At 61.0% G+C, this 19,528-nt stretch overlaps 1 protein-coding gene and 1 long non-coding RNA gene across 2 annotated transcripts in view; one reads left to right on the top strand and one right to left on the bottom strand.

Annotated features, from left to right (window-relative positions):
• LOC311521354 (receptor-type tyrosine-protein phosphatase T-like) overlaps positions 1-19,528 on the top strand; it is a 97,883-nt gene that overhangs the window by 62,962 nt on the left and 15,393 nt on the right. Inside the window, exons 20-27 of the mRNA XM_084629633.1 lie at positions 83-170; positions 1,448-1,518; positions 2,245-2,281; positions 4,833-4,930; positions 5,696-5,812; positions 6,727-6,884; positions 6,963-7,098; positions 14,606-14,755. Coding sequence (XP_084485759.1) covers positions 83-170; positions 1,448-1,518; positions 2,245-2,281; positions 4,833-4,930; positions 5,696-5,812; positions 6,727-6,884; positions 6,963-7,098; positions 14,606-14,755 — 855 coding nt within the window. The remainder of the gene's footprint in view (positions 1-82; positions 171-1,447; positions 1,519-2,244; positions 2,282-4,832; positions 4,931-5,695; positions 5,813-6,726; positions 6,885-6,962; positions 7,099-14,605; positions 14,756-19,528) is intronic.
• Positions 6,031-6,896, bottom strand: LOC311521356. Its single transcript, XR_014711865.1, has 2 exons — positions 6,769-6,896; positions 6,031-6,301 (listed from the first exon to the last, which is right to left on the bottom strand). It is a non-coding gene; the product is annotated as an uncharacterized lncRNA (long non-coding RNA).

Below are 19,528 nucleotides of genomic sequence, written 5' to 3'. Positions count from 1 at the left end.
GTGGTGCCCTCAAGCTGGATCCTGTGCTGATAGGGCTGGCAACTGGGTGTGCCTAACCTAAGTCCCTTCTCTTCCCCTGCAGAAACTGGTCTCAGGTTTGCTGCACCCAGGCCATGCCGGCAAGGAGCCCTGGAACCAGGCCAAGAACCGCTACAAGAGTGTCATCCCATGTGAGTGGAGCCTCTTCTCGCATCTTTGCTGAGCACTCTGTAAACGCTTCGTTTTACAAAGGAGAAGCTGCAGCCAGGCCACCTGGGCTGGGATCCCAGCGGAGCTTAGAAGCCAAGCAATGCTGGGCCTGGGTGCTGCTGCAGATGGGAGACTGCCAACGAAACCTAGGTGCAGCAGGGAGTGGGGCGGGTGACTCAGTGGGGTGCTCTCCCTTAGGAGTGAGTGCTGACTGCAATGCCCCGGCATGGTGCTAGGGGGCGCTGTGCAGCAGGGACCGGGGTGGGTGACTAAGTGCTCTCCCTTAGGAGTGAGTGCTGACTGCAATGCCCCGGCATGGTGCTAGGGGGCGCTGTCCAGCAGGAACTGGGGTGGGTGACTCAGTGGGGTGCTCTCCCTTAGGAGTGAGTGCTGACTGCAATGCCCCAGCATGGTGCTAGGGGGCGCTGTGCAGCAGGAACCGGGGTGGGTGACTCAGTGGGGTGCTCTCCCTTAGGAGTGAGTGCTGACTGCAATGCCCCGGCATGGTGCTAGGGGGCGCTGTGCAGCAGGAACCAGGGTGGGTGACTCAGTGGGGTGCTCTCCCTTAGGAGTGAGTGCTGACTGCAATGCCCCGGCATGGTGCTAGGGGGCGCTGTGCAGCAGGGACCGGGGTGGGTGACTCAGTAGGACTCGTCCCCTCCAAGTCCATGCTGACCCCCAAGTGGCACTGAGGGCCCTGTGTTGCTGGAGGTGCCATCATTTGGCTGCTACGTAAAATGGAGCCCCTCACCTCTCGTGGTCGTTCTAGATCTCATGGCTCATTTCTCCAGAGTCGGGGGGTCAACCTGCCGTCCTGATCAAATGTCAACTCAGATAATTCTGTTCTGCCTCCCGACATTCCCCCGCTGGCGCCTTTCCTTGCACGTATGAGTCTCTCTTCATTCTTCCCCGGAGTAGATTTGCAATGTAGCTAAGCAGCTGCCACCTCTCCTGCCAGAGGTGGCTGCTCTGTGTGGTGGGGCAGGGCTGCTGTCCCCACTGTGCAGGTGGGGAATTGAGGCACAGAGAGGCTATGGGACTTGCCCAAGATCGCACAGGGAGTCAAAGCAGGGCTGTCCTTCCTCACCTGAGAACTCCAGGGTCACGGCGAAGCTGGGCACGGCGCTGCCAGGGGCCCTGGCTCGAGGCTGTGGGTCTGGCCATGTCTGTCAGTCTGGAGGAAGCATGGGCAGGAGCATGGTCACAGCCCCTCGACTGGGCTTCTCTGATCAGTGATCGGCCCCCCTTTGTCTTTCAGATGATCACTGCCGCGTGGTGCTGCAGTCCGCCAACGTGGGCGCTGACTACATCAATGCCAGCTACGTCGATGTAGGTACCCGGGCAGCGACGGGCACGCTGCTGCTGCTCAGTGCGGGGAAAGGGGGCAGGGGAAGCTCCGGGGAACACGGGCAGCCCCCCCCTCCTGGCACCACAGGAACACACACACCCCCCTGCTCAAAGCAACAGCCACCCTCCCTCAGCCCTGCCCCAGGTCACATAGGTCCTGGGCAGAGGCTGCATACACGAGGCCCTCCAGAGTGCACCGGGGCTGGGCAGCGTCTCTCACAGAGGGTGACCGAGTAGCAAGGGTGAAAAATGGGGATTTTTTTTTCCAGGGGATATGTGTGTGTGGGGGGGGCATGTATAGCTGCATATGTAAGACAAAGCCCCTGCTATTGCGACGGCCGGTCACCCTACTCGCATACTCTGGTGACACCAGGCCCAGGTGGTTTCCTCTGGGGATGCCAGATACGGCAGGAGCTGGATAGTCTCACACCTGCGCTCTGCCTGAGCACCTGCGTCCGAGGGGCCCCGGAGCAGAGATCTCCTTGTCAAAGAGAAGCGCATGTGGGCCCAGAGAGCCCTGCGTAGCTCCCAGCGGGCGGAGGACTTGGCTACCATGTGGGGGGTGGGGGCTGTGGGAACTGGCCCTGCCCTGTGACCCAGGCACATGGCCCAGCTCAGGGCTGGCCTGGGTATTTCATCTCATACTTCTGATTTGTTAAGTGTTGAGATCATGTGACTAACGCTGTTGCTGTCTCCCCTCCCTCTCAGAGCTACCGGAGCCCCCACTTCTTCATTGCTGCTCAAGGTGAGTGCTCCTGGCTGGGGACAATGGGGGGATGCTCTGGGGGGCGGGTAGCTTTGTCCAGCGTGTAGCCCTGTCCAGGGCCAGGGCAGTCAGTCCCAACTCTGGGGCATGCCCAGTCCAGCCATTCCCAAGACGTGTGGAGCTGACAGATGGACTGCAAGCCAGCCTAGCCCAGGGTCCATCCAGCCTGGGCTCCTACCTCTTGCAGTGGACAATGCTGAGTGGCCAGCTCTGGAGTGGCCAGCTGCTGGAGAAGTCTCTTCCTAACCTGCATCCACTGGGGTTGGCTCCTGCCCAAGGCAGCTGGTGTTAGACCCTGCTATTTCATTATCCCCTCTGAGGCAATGCTGGCGGTTCTCACCCTCCGCGCCGCGCCGAGCCCTGGTGACTGCTGTTAAGTGCTGCACTCAGTGACACCTTGTAGCAGTGAGTTCCACATGATCATTACGTGCTGTGCACAAAAAGGGTTTTCTTTGATCACTTCCAGGGGCCATGGCCCTGCTCCTGGTTCTGAGACAGGGCGAATGGGGGCCTCTGTCTGAGCCCCTCTGTCCCAGTCATTCTCTGCTCAGTGGGGCGACCGGGCATCAGCAGCTACAGCACCGCAGCTGGAAGGCTCCGGAGGAGTTTGGAGGAGAGGGAGGGTGATGCACTAAGCAACAGAGACTGAACCGCTCCTTCCCTGACCGTGCAGTCAGAGCCCTGATCCCTTCTAACAGCAGACAGGCACACAGACAGGTGCAGACAGAAACACAGACAGGCGCAGACAGACACAGACAGGCAGTCACAGAGTCCCCGGGCGATGCTCTGGAACTGCTCCCTACAAAGCCAGGCAGGACTCTGGGGCAGTTGCCTTTCTGTGAGCAGCCTGTCTGCAGGACACACAGCTCACACAGCTTCCACCTTCCTGGGTCTGACCTCGGAGCATTCAGCCTCCTCTGCCCCTCCGTGCGCTTCCCACAGCGAGTCCGCTCAGGTGGGGTCCTGGGGAAGCCAGAGGGTCCTGCCCCCCAACTCCGCAGTCAGACGTGACTCTCAGCCAGCCAGTAAAACAGAAGGTTTATTAGACGACAGGAACATGGTCTAAAACAGAGCTTGTAGGTGCAGAGAACAGGACCCCTCAGCCGGGTCCATTTTGCGGGGGTCAGTGAGCCAGACAACCCCATCTGCCCTTCACTCCATGTCCCAGCCAGACCCAAAACTGAAACTCCCTCCAGCCCCTCCTCCCCTGGGCTTTGTCCGTTTCCCGGGCCAGGAGGTCACCTGATTCCTTTGTTCTCCAACCCTTTAGCTCTCACCTTGCAGGGGGGGAAGGGCCCAGGCCATCAGTTGCCAGGAAACAGGGTGTCGGCCATTCTCTGTGTCCAGACCCCTGCACATACCACCTAGATACTTAAGAACTGCGTAGGGGAAACTGAGGCACCCCCACAATATTCAGAGGAAACATTAAGAACAGTCCCGCTTTGTCACATCCCTCTAGGGCTCTGCAACCATCATACACCCTTATCCCACCACCTAGATACTTAAAAACTGCCTAGGGGAAACTGAGGCACCCCCACACTATTCAGAGGAAACATTAAGAACAGTCCCACTTCGTCACACAGGCATAGACAGGCACACAGAGAGACACAGACAAGCGCAGGCAGGCACAGTCAGGCGCACAGACAAGCGCAGACAGGGACACAGACAGACAGAGGCAGGCGCAGACAGGTGCAGACAGGCACGCAGACAGACACAGACACAGACAGGCACGCAGACAGGCGCAGACAGACACAGACCTGCGCGCAGACAGGCGTGCAGACAGGCACAGACAGGTGCAGGCAGGCACAGACAGGCGCAGACCTGCGCGCAGACAGGCGTGCAGACAGGCGCAGACAGGCGCAGACCTGTGCGCAGACAGGCGTGCAGACAGGCGCAGACAGGCACAGACAGGCGCGCAGACAGCTGCCATGTGCCCAGGGGCTCACGGCGCTAGTCACTGAAAGTGCTGGGAGCTTCCCCCTCCAGATGCCACCCCCTGCAGCCCCCAGCCCCCTGGCTCTGTGCAGCGCCCGGGTCCTGGTCTCCAGGCTCCCATGCAGATAGGAGATGCCCCAGCGTGAGCCCCCGGGCCCACGGAATCCGCCTGGTACTGAGCTCAGAGCCAAATCACGTGCTACTGCAGAGAACGTACTTACCCCTTTGGTCACTGGACTGTGGGAAACAGCTGAGAGCAGCACCTGCCTTGACACCCCCCCCCGGCTCATCCTCACCCCCGCCCTACCCCCTTGTGCCCAGCGGCTGGGCAGCCCCCACACTGGGCCCTGGCATCTCTGACCTCAGCCACTGTGCTCTCTGGGCTGCCCGGCTGCTGTGCATTGCTCTGAGCTGGAGTCCTCGGGGACAGGCTCATGGGCTGCGTAACTGGGCTTCCTGGTCCATTAGCATGCCAGCTGCCCGGGTCCCGGCGGTGCACTCACTCAGTCCCTCCCTGACCCCTAGGACGGGCATGGCGCCCCCGCCCTGGCTCAGGAGCATGGGGATACTGACGTGGTATGTTCCTCTCCCCCAGGCCCGCTGCCTGGCACCGTGGGGGATTTCTGGCAGATGATCTGGCAGGAGAAGGTCTCGGTCATTGTGATGTTAACGGGCCTGGTGGAGCAAAACAAGGTAGAGAACCCAGCTTTCTTTGGGGCCCAGGTCCTCAGACACCCCAGCCCCTCCCAGCCGGGGTCCACGCTCCGCTGGGGCCTCAGCCAGCCAGGTCTCGCCCAGCCCAGCCAGGCTGTTGGGGACCCCAGCTGCTGCTTTCCCTTCTGCATAGCTGTCCCCACGCGGCAGGGGAAGGCCAGCCCAGGGTGAGATGCACTCTGGGAGGGGTCCCTGTCCTGGGGCACCAAGGGGGAGCTTAGCAGAGACACGAGAGGGGGAGGCTAAGGGAACGGTGCACTGAGAGGAACCCCGGTCCTGGGTGGAGAGATGGAGATGGGGGTGGAGAAAGAGAGAGTGCCTCCGGCAGCTGCGGGGAGAGGGGAAGAAATTCCAGACCAACTTCCCAGCACATCTGCCTGCCAGTCAGGGGCCAGCGATCCTTGGGCCTGGCATGGGGTGATCCCTGCGCCCGTGGATGGGAAGGGGATGGGGCCATTCCCCTCCCGACTCTCAGCATGGCTGGGGAGCTATTAGGAGGCTGGCCGGCATGCCGGGAGGAGTACGGTGGGATTGCAGGTGTGGGCAGTGTAGGGAGCACCTGTGACACCATGGTGATGCCAGACATTTCCCCTGGCTGGTGTCCTGGGCATGCCCAGGCCAGGGCAGGCCAGGGTTGTTCCCTGCCAGGGGCTCCCATCCCCACTCACCAGCACAGACCTTGCGCAGGGTGGGGGGCACACAGTGGGGGTTTGTCAGTGCTCAGGAGTCGTCCGCTGTTAACAGACCAAGTGTGAGCAGTACTGGCCGGAGGGCGAGCAGGTCTGCGGGGACTTCACTGTGACTCTCAGCAACACCTGGACAACCACGAGCCTGGTCACACGCACCTTCCGCCTGCAGAGGGTAAGGCGGCGGGCAAGGGGCAGAGCCTCCTTGGGCTTTACCGACAGCCTGGCAGTCCTGCCCCTCCAGGGTCCCAGGGACTCCGCAGAGCTGGGGGTGGACGGCAATGTGTCGGGGGGGGGGGGGGAGGGATGGGGGAAGGTTCCAGGGGCCGGGAGCGCCCTCTGCAGGCCCATGATACACTCACAAGCAAAAAGAAAAGGAGGACTTGTGGCACCTTAGAGACTAACCCATTTATTTGAGCATGAGCTTTCGTGAGCTACAGCTCACTTCATCGGATGCACAAGCAAACCTAACCCAGAGCAGCTGTTGCAGCATGTATAAACTCAGTGCTGGAGAGCAGGCATTTCCAGGGGTGTGGGCATTTCCCGGGGCCCAGCAGCTGGCTGGGAGGAGCTGCTGACCCGTCACTCACCTGGGGACCTGGCCCATCCTGGATGCGGGGCATGCCCTGTGTTGCTGTTGCGCCCGGGAGATGCAGGCAGGCCCCTGGAGAATAACACCCTGTGCGTTAGCCCGTCCAGCAGCCAGCTCCAGCTGTTGCCCTGTCTCTGGCCTGCGCAGATGGGAGAGCTGCTTGTGGGCAAATCCCAAAGGCGAGCGCACCGGCCCCTGCAGTATGGCTGGGCCCTGGTGGCTCTAGATCCAAACAGCCTGTGGAGCGTAGCCTGGCTGGGCCCTGAAACTAGCCTGCACCCGCCAGCCAGCCCCACTCCATCGCCCCAGCCCTCCTGGTGCAGGGACTCCCCTGCAGCTCCCTGTTCCCAGGGCTCCGGGGCTCCCAGCAGCCTGGCCTCGGGGGCTGCTGGTGCTGGAGGGAGTTCTGAGTGCTGGGAGCCCCTGCTCAGTTCCCCGCCCCCGCTGCCCTTTCGACAACCCTCCGTCCTCCCCTCTCCCGTCTGCCCTCTCCTCAGGCAGGTTCTCCGCTCCCGAGAAACGTGCAGCACTTTCACTACCTGTTGTGGCCAGACCACGGGGTCCCCAGCAACCCGGCCCGGCTTCTGCAGCTGGTGGAGATGGTGAACGAGAGGCTGTCGGAGGCGCCTGCCGGCCCCGTGCTTGTGCACTGCAGGTACTGGGCAGAGAGGGCTGGGGGTGGGGCACAGGCCCAGGGCCCGGCGAGCGCCTCACTCCCTTCCCCTGTCCCCAGCGCAGGGATCGGCCGCACAGGCACCTTCATCGCCCTGGACGTCCTCCTGAAGATGGCGCGGGCCGAGGGCAGCGTGGATGTTTTCCGCTGTGTGCAGCGGCTGCGGGAGCAGCGGGTCAGCATGGTGCAAACAAAGGTGAGGAGCTCAGTCGAGTTCCCTGTGCCGCCGAGCCGGGGTTTGCTGCCTGCCCCGCCCGTAGTGCCCAATTCAAAGGGCAGGTACTTTCAGGGTTCCACCCCCTTACTGCTGAGCTCAGCTCCTGGGTCTGGGCTCAGGCCGGTTGTCACGGAGTCCCCAGGCGATGCTCTGGAACTGCTCCTCTTGAAGCCAGTCAGGACTCTGGGGAAATCTCCTCTCTGTGAGCAGCCTGTCTGCAGGACACACAGCTCACCCGGCTTCCACCTTCCTGGGTCTGACCTTGGAGCATTCAACATCCTCTGCCCCTCCCTGCGCTTCCCCCAGCGAGTCCACCCAGGTGGGGTCCTGGGGAAGCCAGAGGGTCCTGCCCCCCAACTTCGCAGTCAGACGGGACTCTCAACCAGCCAGTAAAACAGAGGTTTATTAAATGACAGGAACATGGTCTAAAACAGAGCTTGCAGGTGCAGAAAACAGGACCCCTCAGCTGGGTCCATTTTGGGGGGCAGTGAGGCAGACAACCACGTCTGCACTTCACTCCATGTCCCAGCCAGCCCCCAACTGAAACTCTCTCCAGCCCCTCCTACTCTGGGCTTTGTCCCTTTCCTGGGCCTGGAGGTCACCTGATTCCTTTGTTCTCCAACCCTTTAGCTCTCACCTTGCAGGGGAGAAGGGCCCAGGCCATCAGTTGCCAGGAAACAGAGTGTTGGCCATTCTCTGTGTCCAGACCCCTGCACACACCTGCCCTCTAGGGCTCTGCAAGGATCATACACCCTTACCCCACCACCTAGATACTTAAGAACTGCCTAGGGGAAACTGAGGCACCCGCACACTATTCAGAGGAAACATTAAGAACAGTCCCACTTTGTCACATCTCTCCCCCCTTTGAGATCGAACTGAGCAGAGTCACATTAGCTGGTGGCCTGGGGAAGTTCGAAGCCACCAACGTTCCCATGGATGCCCCAGCATCTCTCCCATTCCTTGGTAGGAGTTACACCAGGCCCTTCCAGTTTCACGCCCTCCCTTAGGTCAGGGATGATCGATAGCACTCGCAGGCCGCATGTGGGAAGGTTTATGCGGCCCGTGCCCTTTGGCCACCCCAAAACCCAGGGGGTCAAACTGGGATTGGGTCTTCTCCCCAACAAGCTGGCCAAACACAGCCACTTGGTTATAGGACTGTTTAACTTTCTTAACAGCTTTCACTTCATCTGAGACCTTCTCAAAGCTCTCCACACTGGATCCTTCAACAGGAAAGTCAGTGGATCCATTCACAACAGAAAATTTCTGGCCGTTAGGAACTGAAACTTTCTTGATTAAATCACTTTCACACTCTTCAGTTGCAGTAAACTGCTTGCAAAGACTCCATGAGAATTCCTTTCCGGAGGGCTTTTCTGTGCAACAATTCATCCCTCACAGAAATTCTGCTCTTACCCTCTTTACCTAGGGCTTGCTCTAGAGGAACACTTTCCTGAGCAACAACAGACTCTTTCTGGGTCTCCCTTACATCCAGAATTACCTCTGGCCCATCCGGCGGATTCCTACACAATCCCCTTTCAGGCAAACTTACAGACTTCCTAGATAAAAGGTCAGAAGCATTCTCCTTCCCTTTGCCACACACAAGTTCAGGAATCTTTTCCTTCTTGCTATAGGTTTCCACACCCTCAGTAGGTAAGACAATCACATCACCTTCATGCTCTCCTTGTGCCCTGGCTAGGATCTCACCCTGATTAGACAGAGTTGCGACACCCTTTCCCAGCCACACACGAGCAACAGGCAAAATACAAGCACCAGAATTGTCTGGTCTCTGGGATTTCACATAGACACTAACTGGATGTGACCTAGTTACAGGGCCATTCTCCCGAGCAGATACAAACTTAGGACCCTTCCCTTCCTGGGCTTTAGCTGAATCCAGAACCAGCTCTGAGACAACTGCACTCTCCTCAACCATCAAAGGCTGAAAGGCCCCTTCTGTCTGCTCCACAGACAAAGAAGAGCTGGACACACTTTCTCCTTTCCCAGACACACAGCTTGGGACCTCTCTCTCTTTGTCCCAGCACACAAGGCTGGTCACAGACAACTGCTTGGAGACCAGGGTAGCTCCCTCCATAGGCAAGTCAATACCCCTGACAGACACAGGCACGTTTCCTTCACTGTCCCAATTCTCCACCCAGCTAACAGGTAAGATCCAGGGACACTCATCTCCCACTCTCCTCGCCTTCCCACCCTGCTGACTAGACAAAGCCACAGCTCACGAGGCTGCCTAGGCTCATCCAAACTTTCCTTACTAAGCACCTTGCCACTCCCAACAGATCCCCTGCCCTGCCTGTGTCTCCCCCCACTCAGCTGGGGTCTCAGCTCCCATTGTGCTCAGCGCTGCCCTTGCTGTCCCAGTGGGGCAGGCAGCGAGCTCGATGCTTTCCTCACTGCATCAGAGCCAGCCTGAGCCCCTTCTCCAGTGTGCAAGGGGGCAGGGAGCATCTCTCTTTCCCACCCAGCCCCAGGGGTCTGGTTACAGGCAGGCCAGTAGCCTGAGCTTAGCCGCTCCTCCCCCATGCCAGCCAGGTCATCTGCATTTTCACTGACCATTTCCCTCTCCACCGATTGGTTCCCTGGATTCAAATTCAAACCCTTGGCAGTTACAGGAGCAGGGCCTGGATCCTGTCCCAAAGAGACACAGTCACCCCGCAACAGGGTCTCGCAGCCGATATCCCGGAGAACCCAAACGACCAGCCAGCCCGACCCCTCCTGGGTCTGCACAGGGATCTGGGCCATAGGCAAGGCGAGGGGCTTCGTCCCTGGGACCCTCACCCAGCTCACACAGGCCCTCAGCCTCTGAGGCTGCACCACCCAGGGCCTGACACCAGTTCTCTCTGTCCCAGGATCTCGCCACCCCAGGAATGTCTCCCCATTGACCATCCCCTTCCGCTCCCACTGGGGGTCCGAGGGGCCTGGCCCCAGGAAACTCCACACAGACATAGAGGGTGGGGTCAGGAGTGGGAGCCTGTCCACCTCCCCACGCATCTAGCTGACTGGAGTCTGTGGCCTTGGGACCCAGCAAGGGAGCTAGACACCGGGGCTTTTCCGTAGGGTCCCCCTGGTTCAAATCGCCAGCCTGCTCAAAGGCAGTGAGGTGGGCATCCACATCCCCCCCTCCTTAACCAGGGGCAGCAATTTAGTCTCAAGGTTCCCTGCGGAACTGGCCCCCCGGGGTCTATCCCCACTCACCCCGGGGAGGTCCCCTTGGCCTCTCCGCTCCCCACTGCCAGTTCATGCTGCTGCTGCTTCTGCAGCTCTTTCTCGGGCTCTCGCTGTCTCCCACGGTCCTCTGGCTCTCTCGGACTCAGCTCCAATCCCGTCCGTCTCCGATCCCCGAATGGGGAACCCAATCATGAAGACCCCCGTCTGGTTGGGGATAGGAGTCTTGGGGATGCCTGGCTCCCACTCCAGCTGCTCCCAGATCCTGCTATAGCCCTATTTGGGGTCAGGAATCTGTTCCTTAGAGCGGTCATCCTCCTCCAGCTGCACGATGAACTGTGCCTTGGTGAACTTTCCAATGCTCAACCCTCTCTTTTTGCACAGGGTTACAATGTCCTTCTTAAGGAGACGGTGACAGGCCGTCACTCCACTCTTCCCAAGTTGTTGTGGACTCACAGGCCTGTGTGCGTTCAGCTCCCCACGGTTTCCAGGGAGAACCCCTAGAGTGCCAGCCCTTCTTGAGGTCACCACTTCTTTGCCAGGGTCGAGCTGCAGACTCCTCCGCCCCTGGGACCGCTCGCTGCAATCCCCCGGGGGACCCTGTTACTGCAAAAATCATTCTCTCTGGTCACACACTCCCAGGGTTTAACCAGCCCCTGAAACCGTCTCTCTCTGAATCTTCAGCACGCCTGGTCCCCGTCAATCCCGTTTCGTTTTACTGCTCGCCAGTCACTTACTGCAGAAAGCGCCATCCGCGGGGTGCAGTAGATCCCACCGCTACCACCAGTTGTCACAGAGTCCCTGGGCTATGCTCTGGAACTGCTCCCCATGAAGCCAGTCAGGACTCTGGGGAAGTCTCCACTCTGGGAGCAGACTGTCTTCAGGACACAAAGCTCACACGGCTTCCACCTTCCTGGGTCTGACCTCGGAGCATTCAGCCTCCTCTGCCCCTCCGTGCACTTCCCACAGCGAGTCCGCCCAGGCGGGGTCCTGGGGAAGCCAGACGGTCCTGCCCCCGAACTTCGCAGTCAGATGTGACTCTCAGCCAGCCAGTAAAACAGAGGTTTATTAAACGACAGGAACATGGTCTAAAACAGAGCTTGTAGGTGCAGAGAACAGGACAGGTGCAGCTGGGTCCATTTTGGGTGGCAGGGAGCCAAACAACCACGTCTGCCCTTCACTCCATGTCCCAGCCAGCCCCAAACTGAAAACTCCCTCCAGCCCCTCCTCTGGGCTTTGTCCCTTTCCCAGACCAGGAGGTCATCTGATTCCTTTGTTCTCCAACCCTTTAGCTCTCACCTTGGGAGGGGGGAAGGGCCCAGGCCATCAGTTGCCAGGAAACAGGGTGTTGGCCATTCTCTGTGTCCAGACCCCTGCACACACCTGCCCTCTAGGGCTCTGCAACGATCATACACCCTTACCCCATCCCCTAGATACTTAAGAACTGCCTAGGAGAAACTGAGGCACCCCCACACTATTCAGAGGAACCATTAAGAACAGTCCCACTTTGTCACACTCCCCCCACAAGGGACCCTCTGCATGGATTGCACAGCTACAGACTAGGGACCGAATGGCTAGGCAGCAGTTGTGCGGAAAAGGACCTAGGGGTGACAGTGGACGAGAAGCTGGATATGAGTCAGCAGTGTGCCCTTGTTGCCAAGAAGGCCAATGGCATTTTGGGATGTATAAGTAGGGGCATAGCGAGCAGATCGAGGGACGTGATCGTCCCCCTCTATTCGACATAGGTGAGGCCTCATCTGGAGTACTGTGTCTAGTTTTGGGCCCCACACTACAAGAAGGATGTGGATAAATTGGAGAGAGTCCAGTGAAGGGCAACAAAAATGATTAGGGGTCTGGAACACATGACTTATGAGGAGAGGCTGAGGGAACTGGGATTGTTTAGTCTGCAGACGAGAAGAATGAGGGGGGATTTGATAGCTGCTTTCAACTACCTGAGAGGTGGTTCCAGAGAGGAGGGTTCTAGACTATTCTCAGTGGTAGCAGATGACAGAACAAGGAGTAATGGTCTCAAGTTGCAGTGCGGGAGGTTTAGGTTGGATATTAGGAAAAACTTTTTCACTAGGAGGGTGGTGAAACACTGGAATGCGTTACCTAGGGAGGTGGTGGAATCTCCTTCCTTAGAAGTTTTTAAGGTCAGGCTTGACAAAGCTCTGGCTGGGATGATTTAATTGGGGATTGGTCGTGTTTTGAGCAGGGGGTTGGACTAGATGACCTCCTGAGGTCCCTTCCAACCCTGATATTCTATGATTCTATGATTTGGCCCTGCAAAGCCAGCCCGACCACGCGGCATGTGGCCCAGCTGCAGGGAGCCAGCACTGAGGCTGCCTAGAGACTAGATTTTGGGACCCTGTCTCTGAGGAGAGTTCTGGGTCACGGAGGTGCTGGCGGAACCCCCAAGCTGGGATCTGAGAGCATCCTGGGCAGGTACCCAGCTCCCACAGGTTCTCCTGGGATGGGAATCCTCACACATGTGCCTGCAGGGAACTGATCACCTGGCTGGGGTTACGGGGGCCTGCACCCAGGGCAGGATCCAGGGGGATTGTCTCCTTCTGTCATGGCATTAGAGGGAGTCAGGGCCCTGCACCGCCACTTTTGGCGATTCACCGTGACTCTCAGCCAGCCAGTAGAACAGAAGGTTTATTGGAGACGACAGGAACACAGTTCAAACCAGAGCTTGCAGGCATAAACAGGATCCCTTAGTCAGGCCCTTCTGGGGGACAGGAGATTAGACCCCAGCCTTGGGGCTCCCTCCTCTTCCCCAGCCAACTCCCCCAAAACTGGAAACCCCTCCAGCCATCTCCCCCAGCCTCCCCACAGCTCCTCCTCCAGCCTTTGTCCAGTTTCCCAGGCAGAAGGTGTCACCTCGCCCCAACCCCCACTCCTGGCTCAGGTTACAGACTCATGTTTCTTCCCTCAAGGGAAGTCTCCCATTCCCAATGAAACTCCCCTGACACATCCCCAGGTCAAATCTGCCCCACTCCCTGCTCCCCACACCTTCCTCTGGAGCATGAGGATGAGCATGTCCCACGGCTCTGCTGGTACGGCTCCCTGGAGGGGGCACGGCTGCAGGTGGGACTGTCCCCCAGATGGTGTCGCTCTGCCGGAGGGGCTGCAGGGTGAGCAGGGTGTGACGAAGTGGGCCTGTTCTTAATGTTTCCTCCGAATATTGTGGGGGTGCCTCAGTTTCCCCTATGCAGTTCTTAAGTATCTAGGTGGTGGGGTAAGGGTGTATGATCATTGCAGAGCCCTAGAGGGCAGGTGTGTGCAGGGGTCTGGACACAGAGAATGGCCAACACCCTGTTTCCTGGCAACTGATGGCCTGGGCCCTTCCCCCCCTGCAAGGTGAAAGCTGAAGGGTTGGAGAACAAAGGAATCAGGTGACCACCTGGCCCAGGAAAGGAACAAAGCCCAGAGGAGGAGGGGCTGGAGAGAGTTTCAGTTTGGGGCTGGCTGGGACATGGAGTGAAGTGCAGACGTGGTTGTCTGGCTCACTGCCCCCCAAAATGGACCCAGCTGAGGGGTCCCGTTCTCTGCACCTGCAAGCTCTGTTTTAGACCATGTTCCTGTCGTCTAATAAACCTTCTGTTTTACTGGCTGGCTGAGAGTCACGTCTGACTGCGGAGTTGGGGTGCAGGACCCTCTGGCTTCCCCAGGAGCCCCACCTGAGTGGACTCGCTGGGGGGAAGCGCACGGAGGGGCAGAGGAGGCTGAATGCTCCGAGGTCAGACCCAGGAAGGGGGAAGCCGGGTGAGCTGTGTGTCCTGCAGACAGGCTGCTCACAGAAAGGCGACAACCCCAGAGTCCTGACTGGCTTCATGGGGAGCAGTTCCAGAGCATCGCCCAGGGACTCCGTGACACAGGGCGCCCTGGCTGCATGTGGCCTGGGTGGTGAGAATGTGGCAGTAACCCATCCCTCTAACTGCTTTGTCTGGGGCACCCATCACTGTAGGGTCTGTCTGGCATCTGGGGCAGCACTGGCAGGCTCAGGGGGGCTGCGCTCAGGCCACTGGTACCAAAGGGAGGATTTCCACCATGTGGGGCCAAAGGATGGGCTGGGGGTGGGGACAGAAAATGGGGACTCTCCCCCTTCAAGAGAAATGTGCCAAGAGTCTGTTCTGTTGGCGCGAGCGTGCCTGGTGTAGGGGTGAGTCTCCAGCCTGCCCTCAGGGTGCAATTGATGGCACATGGTATCTGGGCTCCCCGCAGCACCAGGCATCACCTTCTGGCCCCATGCGCCGGCCCCCTGCGGTGGGCTGGGCTCTGGGGCCGACGCCTGCGTTCTCCTCCCCAGGAGCAGTACACTTTCCTCTACGAGGTGCTGCTGGAGGGGCTGCTGTGCGGGAACACCGGGGTCCTGGTGGAGAGCGTCCCTAGCCACGTCAGCCTACTGCGCCAGCCCGACGCCCAGACGCAGAGCAACGGGTTCTCGCGGGAGTTCAAGGTACCTGTGGGAGGAACCACGGGGCTGGCCCAGGGTCTAGGACTCTGCCTTCTCCCCTGCTCCAGGAAAGCAGGGGGCTGGGAGCCAGGGCTCCTGGGTCCTGCGCCGCCCTGAACTTGCTTTGTGACATTGTACAAGTCACCCCCCATTTGTGCCTTAGTGCTCCGTGTTGTCCGGAAGCAGCGTTTCCTGGGCCGTGGGACGTGTCGGTTTCTCCGTGTCGTTTGGGAGCAGCGTTTCCCGGGCCGTGGGACGTGTCGGTTGCTCCGTGTCGTCCGGGAGCAGCGTTTCCTGGGCCGTGGGACGTGTCGGTTGCTCCGTGTCGTCCAGAAGCAGCATTTCCTGGGCTGTGGGACGTGTCGGTTGTGCCGTGTCGTTTGGGAGCAGCATTTCCCGGGCCGTGGGACGTGTCAGTTGCTCCGTGTCATCCGGGAACACCGTTTCCCGGGCCGTGGGACGTGTCGGTTGCTCCGTGTTGTCCGGGAGCAGCGTTTCCCTGGCCGTGGGACGTGTCGGTTGCTCCGTGTCATCCGGAAGCAGCGTTTCCCAGACCGTGGGACGTGTCGGTTGCTCCGTGTCGTCCGGCAGCAGCGTTTCCCGGGCCGTGGGACGTGTCGGTTGCTCCGTGTCGTCCGGGAGCAGCGTTTCCCGGGCTGTGGGACGTGTCGGTAGCTCCGTGTCGTCCGGGAGCAGCGTTTCCCAGGCTGTGGGACGTATCGGTTGCTCCGTGTTGTTTGGGAGCAGCGTTTCCCGGGCCGTGGGACGTGTCGGTTGCTCCGTGTCGTCCGGCAGCAGCGTTTCCCGGGCCGTGGGACGTGTCGGTTGCTCTGTGTCGTCCGCAAGCAGCGTTTCCCGGGCCGTGGGACGTGTCGGTTGCGCCGTGTCGTTTGGGAGCAGCATTTCCCGGGCCGTGGGACGTGTCGGTTGCTCCGTGTCGTCCGGGAGCAGCGTTTCCCGGGCCGTGGTACGTGTCGGTTGCTCCGTGTTGTCCGGGAGCAGCGTTTCCCGGGCCATGGGACGTGTCGGTTGCTCCGTGTCGTCCGGGAGCAGCGTTTCCCGGGCCGTGGTACGTGTCGGTTGCTCCGTGTCGTCCGGGAGCAGCGTTTCCCGGGCCGTGGGACGTGTCAGTTGCTCCGTGTCATCCGGGAGCAGCGTTTCCCGGGCTGTGGGAAATGTCGGTTGCTCCGTGTCGTCCGGGAGCAGCGTTTCCCGGGCCGTGGGACGTGTCAGTTGCTCCGTGTCATCCGGGAGCAGCGTTTCCCGGGCTGTGGGACCTGTTGGTTGCTCCGTGTCGTCTGGGAGCAGCGTTTCCCGGGCTGTGGGACGTGTCGGTTGCTCCGTGTCATCCGGAAGCAGCGTTTCCCGGGTTGTGGGACGTGTCGGTTGCTCCGTGTCGTCCGGGAGCAGGTTTCCCGGGCTGTGGGACATGTCGGTTGCTCCGTGTCGTCCGGGAGCAGCGTGTCCCGGGCCGTGGGACGTGTCCGTTGCTCCGTGTCGTCCGGGAGCAGCGTTTCCCGGGCTGTGGGACGTGTCGGTTGCTCCGTGTCGTCCGGGAGCAGCGTTTCCCGGGCTGTGGGACGTGTCGGTTGCTCCGTGTCGTCCGGGAGCAGCGTTTCCCGGGCTGTGGGATGTGTCGGTTGCTCCGTGTCGTCCGGGAGCAGCATTTCCGAGGCCGTGGGACATGTCGGTTGCTCCGTGTCGTCCAGGAGCAGCGTTTCCCGGGCCGTGGGACGTGTCGGTTGCTCCGTGTTGTCCGGGAGCAGCGTTTCCCTGGCCGTGGGACGTGTCGGTTGCTCCGTGTCATCCGGAAGCAGCGTTTCCCGGGCCGTGGGACGTGTCAGTTGCTCCGTGTCATCCAGAAGCAGCGTTTCCCGGGCCGTGGGACGTGTCGGTAGCTCCGTGTCGTCCGGGAGCAGCGTTTCCCGGGCTGTGGGACGTGTTGGTTGCTCCGTGTTGTTTGGGAGCAGCGTTTCCCGGGCCGTGGGACGTGTCGGTTGCTCCGTGTCATCCGGGAGCAGGTTTCCCGGGCCGTGGGACGTGTCGGTTGCTCCGTGTCGTCCGGGAGCAGCGTTTCCCGGGCTGTGGGACATGTCGGTTGCTCCGTGTCGTCTGGGAGCAGCGTTTTCCGGGCTGTGGGACGTGTCGGTTGCTCCGTGTTGTTTGGGAGCAGCGTTTCCCGGGTTGTGGGACGTGTCGGTTGCTCCGTGTCGTCCGGGAGCAGCGTTTCCCGGGCCGTGGGACGTGTCGGTTTCTCCGTGTCGTTTGGGAGCAGCGTTTCCCAGGCTGTGGGACGTGTCGGTAGCTCCGTGTCGTCCGGGAGCAGCGTTTCCCGGGCTGTGGGACGTGTTGGTTGCTCCGTGTTGTTTGGGAGCAGCGTTTCCCGGGCCGTGGGACGTGTCGGTTGCTCCGTGTCATCCGGGAGCAGGTTTCCCGGGCCGTGGGACATGTCGGTTGCTCCGTGTCGTCCGGGAGCAGCGTTTCCCGGGCTGTGGGACATGTCGGTTGCTCCGTGTCGTCTGGGAGCAGCGTTTTCCGGGCTGTGGGACGTGTCGGTTGCTCCGTGTTGTTTGGGAGCAGCGTTTCCCGGGTTGTGGGACGTGTCGGTTGCTCCGTGTCGTCCGGGAGCAGCGTTTCCCGGGCCGTGGGACGTGTCGGTTGCTCCGTGTCGTCCGGCAGCAGCGTTTCCCGGGCCGTGGGACGTGTCGGTTGCTCTGTGTCGTCCGCAAGCAGCGTTTCCCGGGCCGTGGGACGTGTCGGTTGCGCCGTGTCGTTTGGGAGCAGCATTTCCCGGGCCGTGGGACGTGTCGGTTGCTCCGTGTTGTCCGGGAGCAGCGTTTCCCGGGCCATGGGACGTGTCGGTTGCTCCGTGTCGTCCGGGAGCAGCGTTTCCCGGGCCGTGGTACGTGTCGGTTGCTCCGTGTCGTCCGGGAGCAGCGTTTCCCGGGCCGTGGGACGTGTCAGTTGCTCCGTGTCATCCGGGAGCAGCGTTTCCCGGGCTGTGGGAAATGTCGGTTGCTCCGTGTCGTCCGGGAGCAGCGTTTCCCGGGCCGTGGGACGTATCAGTTGCTCCGTGTCATCCGGGAGCAGCGTTTCCCGGGCTGTGGGACCTGTTGGTTGCTCCGTGTCGTCTGGGAGCAGCGTTTCCCGGGCTGTGGGACGTGTCGGTTGCTCCGTGTCATCCGGAAGCAGCGTTTCCCGGGTTGTGGGACGTGTCGGTTGCTCCGTGTCGTCCGGGAGCAGGTTTCCCGGGCTGTGGGACATGTCGGTTGCTCCGTGTCGTCCGGGAGCAGCGTGTCCCGGGCCGTGGGACGTGTCCGTTGCTCCGTGTCGTCCGGGAGCAGCGTTTCCCGGGCTGTGGGACGTGTCGGTTGCTCCGTGTCGTCCGGGAGCAGCGTTTCCCGGGCTGTGGGACGTGTCGGTTGCTCCGTGTCGTCCGGGAGCAGCGTTTCCCGGGCTGTGGGATGTGTCGGTTGCTCCGTGTCGTCCGGGAGCAGCATTTCCGAGGCCGTGGGACATGTCGGTTGCTCCGTGTCGTCCAGGAGCAGCGTTTCCCGGGCCGTGGGACGTGTCGGTTGCTCCGTGTTGTCCGGGAGCAGCGTTTCCCTGGCCGTGGGACGTGTCGGTTGCTCCGTGTCATCCGGAAGCAGCGTTTCCCGGGCCGTGGGACGTGTCAGTTGCTCCGTGTCATCCAGAAGCAGCGTTTCCCGGGCCGTGGGACGTGTCGGTAGCTCCGTGTCGTCCGGGAGCAGCGTTTCCCGGGCTGTGGGACGTGTTGGTTGCTCCGTGTTGTTTGGGAGCAGCGTTTCCCGGGCCGTGGGACGTGTCGGTTGCTCCGTGTCATCCGGGAGCAGGTTTCCCGGGCCGTGGGACGTGTCGGTTGCTCCGTGTCGTCCGGGAGCAGCGTTTCCCGGGCTGTGGGACATGTCGGTTGCTCCGTGTCGTCTGGGAGCAGCGTTTTCCGGGCTGTGGGACGTGTCGGTTGCTCCGTGTTGTTTGGGAGCAGCGTTTCCCGGGTTGTGGGACGTGTCGGTTGCTCCGTGTCGTCCGGGAGCAGCGTTTCCCGGGCCGTGGGACGTGTCGGTTTCTCCGTGTCGTTTGGGAGCAGCGTTTCCCAGGCTGTGGGACGTGTCGGTAGCTCCGTGTCGTCCGGGAGCAGCGTTTCCCGGGCTGTGGGACGTGTTGGTTGCTCCGTGTTGTTTGGGAGCAGCGTTTCCCGGGCCGTGGGACGTGTCGGTTGCTCCGTGTCATCCGGGAGCAGGTTTCCCGGGCCGTGGGACATGTCGGTTGCTCCGTGTCGTCCGGGAGCAGCGTTTCCCGGGCTGTGGGACATGTCGGTTGCTCCGTGTCGTCTGGGAGCAGCGTTTTCCGGGCTGTGGGACGTGTCGGTTGCTCCGTGTTGTTTGGGAGCAGCGTTTCCCGGGTTGTGGGACGTGTCGGTTGCTCCGTGTCGTCCGGGAGCAGCGTTTCCCGGGCCGTGGGACGTGTCGGTTTCTCCGTGTCGTTTGGGAGCAGCGTTTCCCAGGCTGTGGGATGCGTCGGTTGCTCCGTGTCGTCCGGGAGCAGCGTTTCCCGGGCCGTGGGACGTGTCGGTAGCTCCGTGTCATCCGGGAGCAGCGTTTCCCGGGCCGTGGGACGTGTCGGTTGCTCCGTGTCGTCCGGGAGCAGCGTTTCCCGGGCCGTGGGACGTGTCGGTTGCTCCGTGTTGTCCGGGAGCAGCGTTTCCCTGGCCGTGGGACGTGTCAGTTGCTCCGTGTCATCCGGAAGCAGCGTTTC

This window comes from Lepidochelys olivacea, assembly GCF_965140295.1.
Source record: "Lepidochelys olivacea isolate rLepOli2 genome assembly, chromosome: 5".
NCBI classification, from domain to species: Eukaryota; Metazoa; Chordata; order Testudines; family Cheloniidae; genus Lepidochelys; species Lepidochelys olivacea.
Note: the sequence above shows the minus strand (reverse complement) of the source record. Positions and strands in the feature narration are given on the sequence as shown.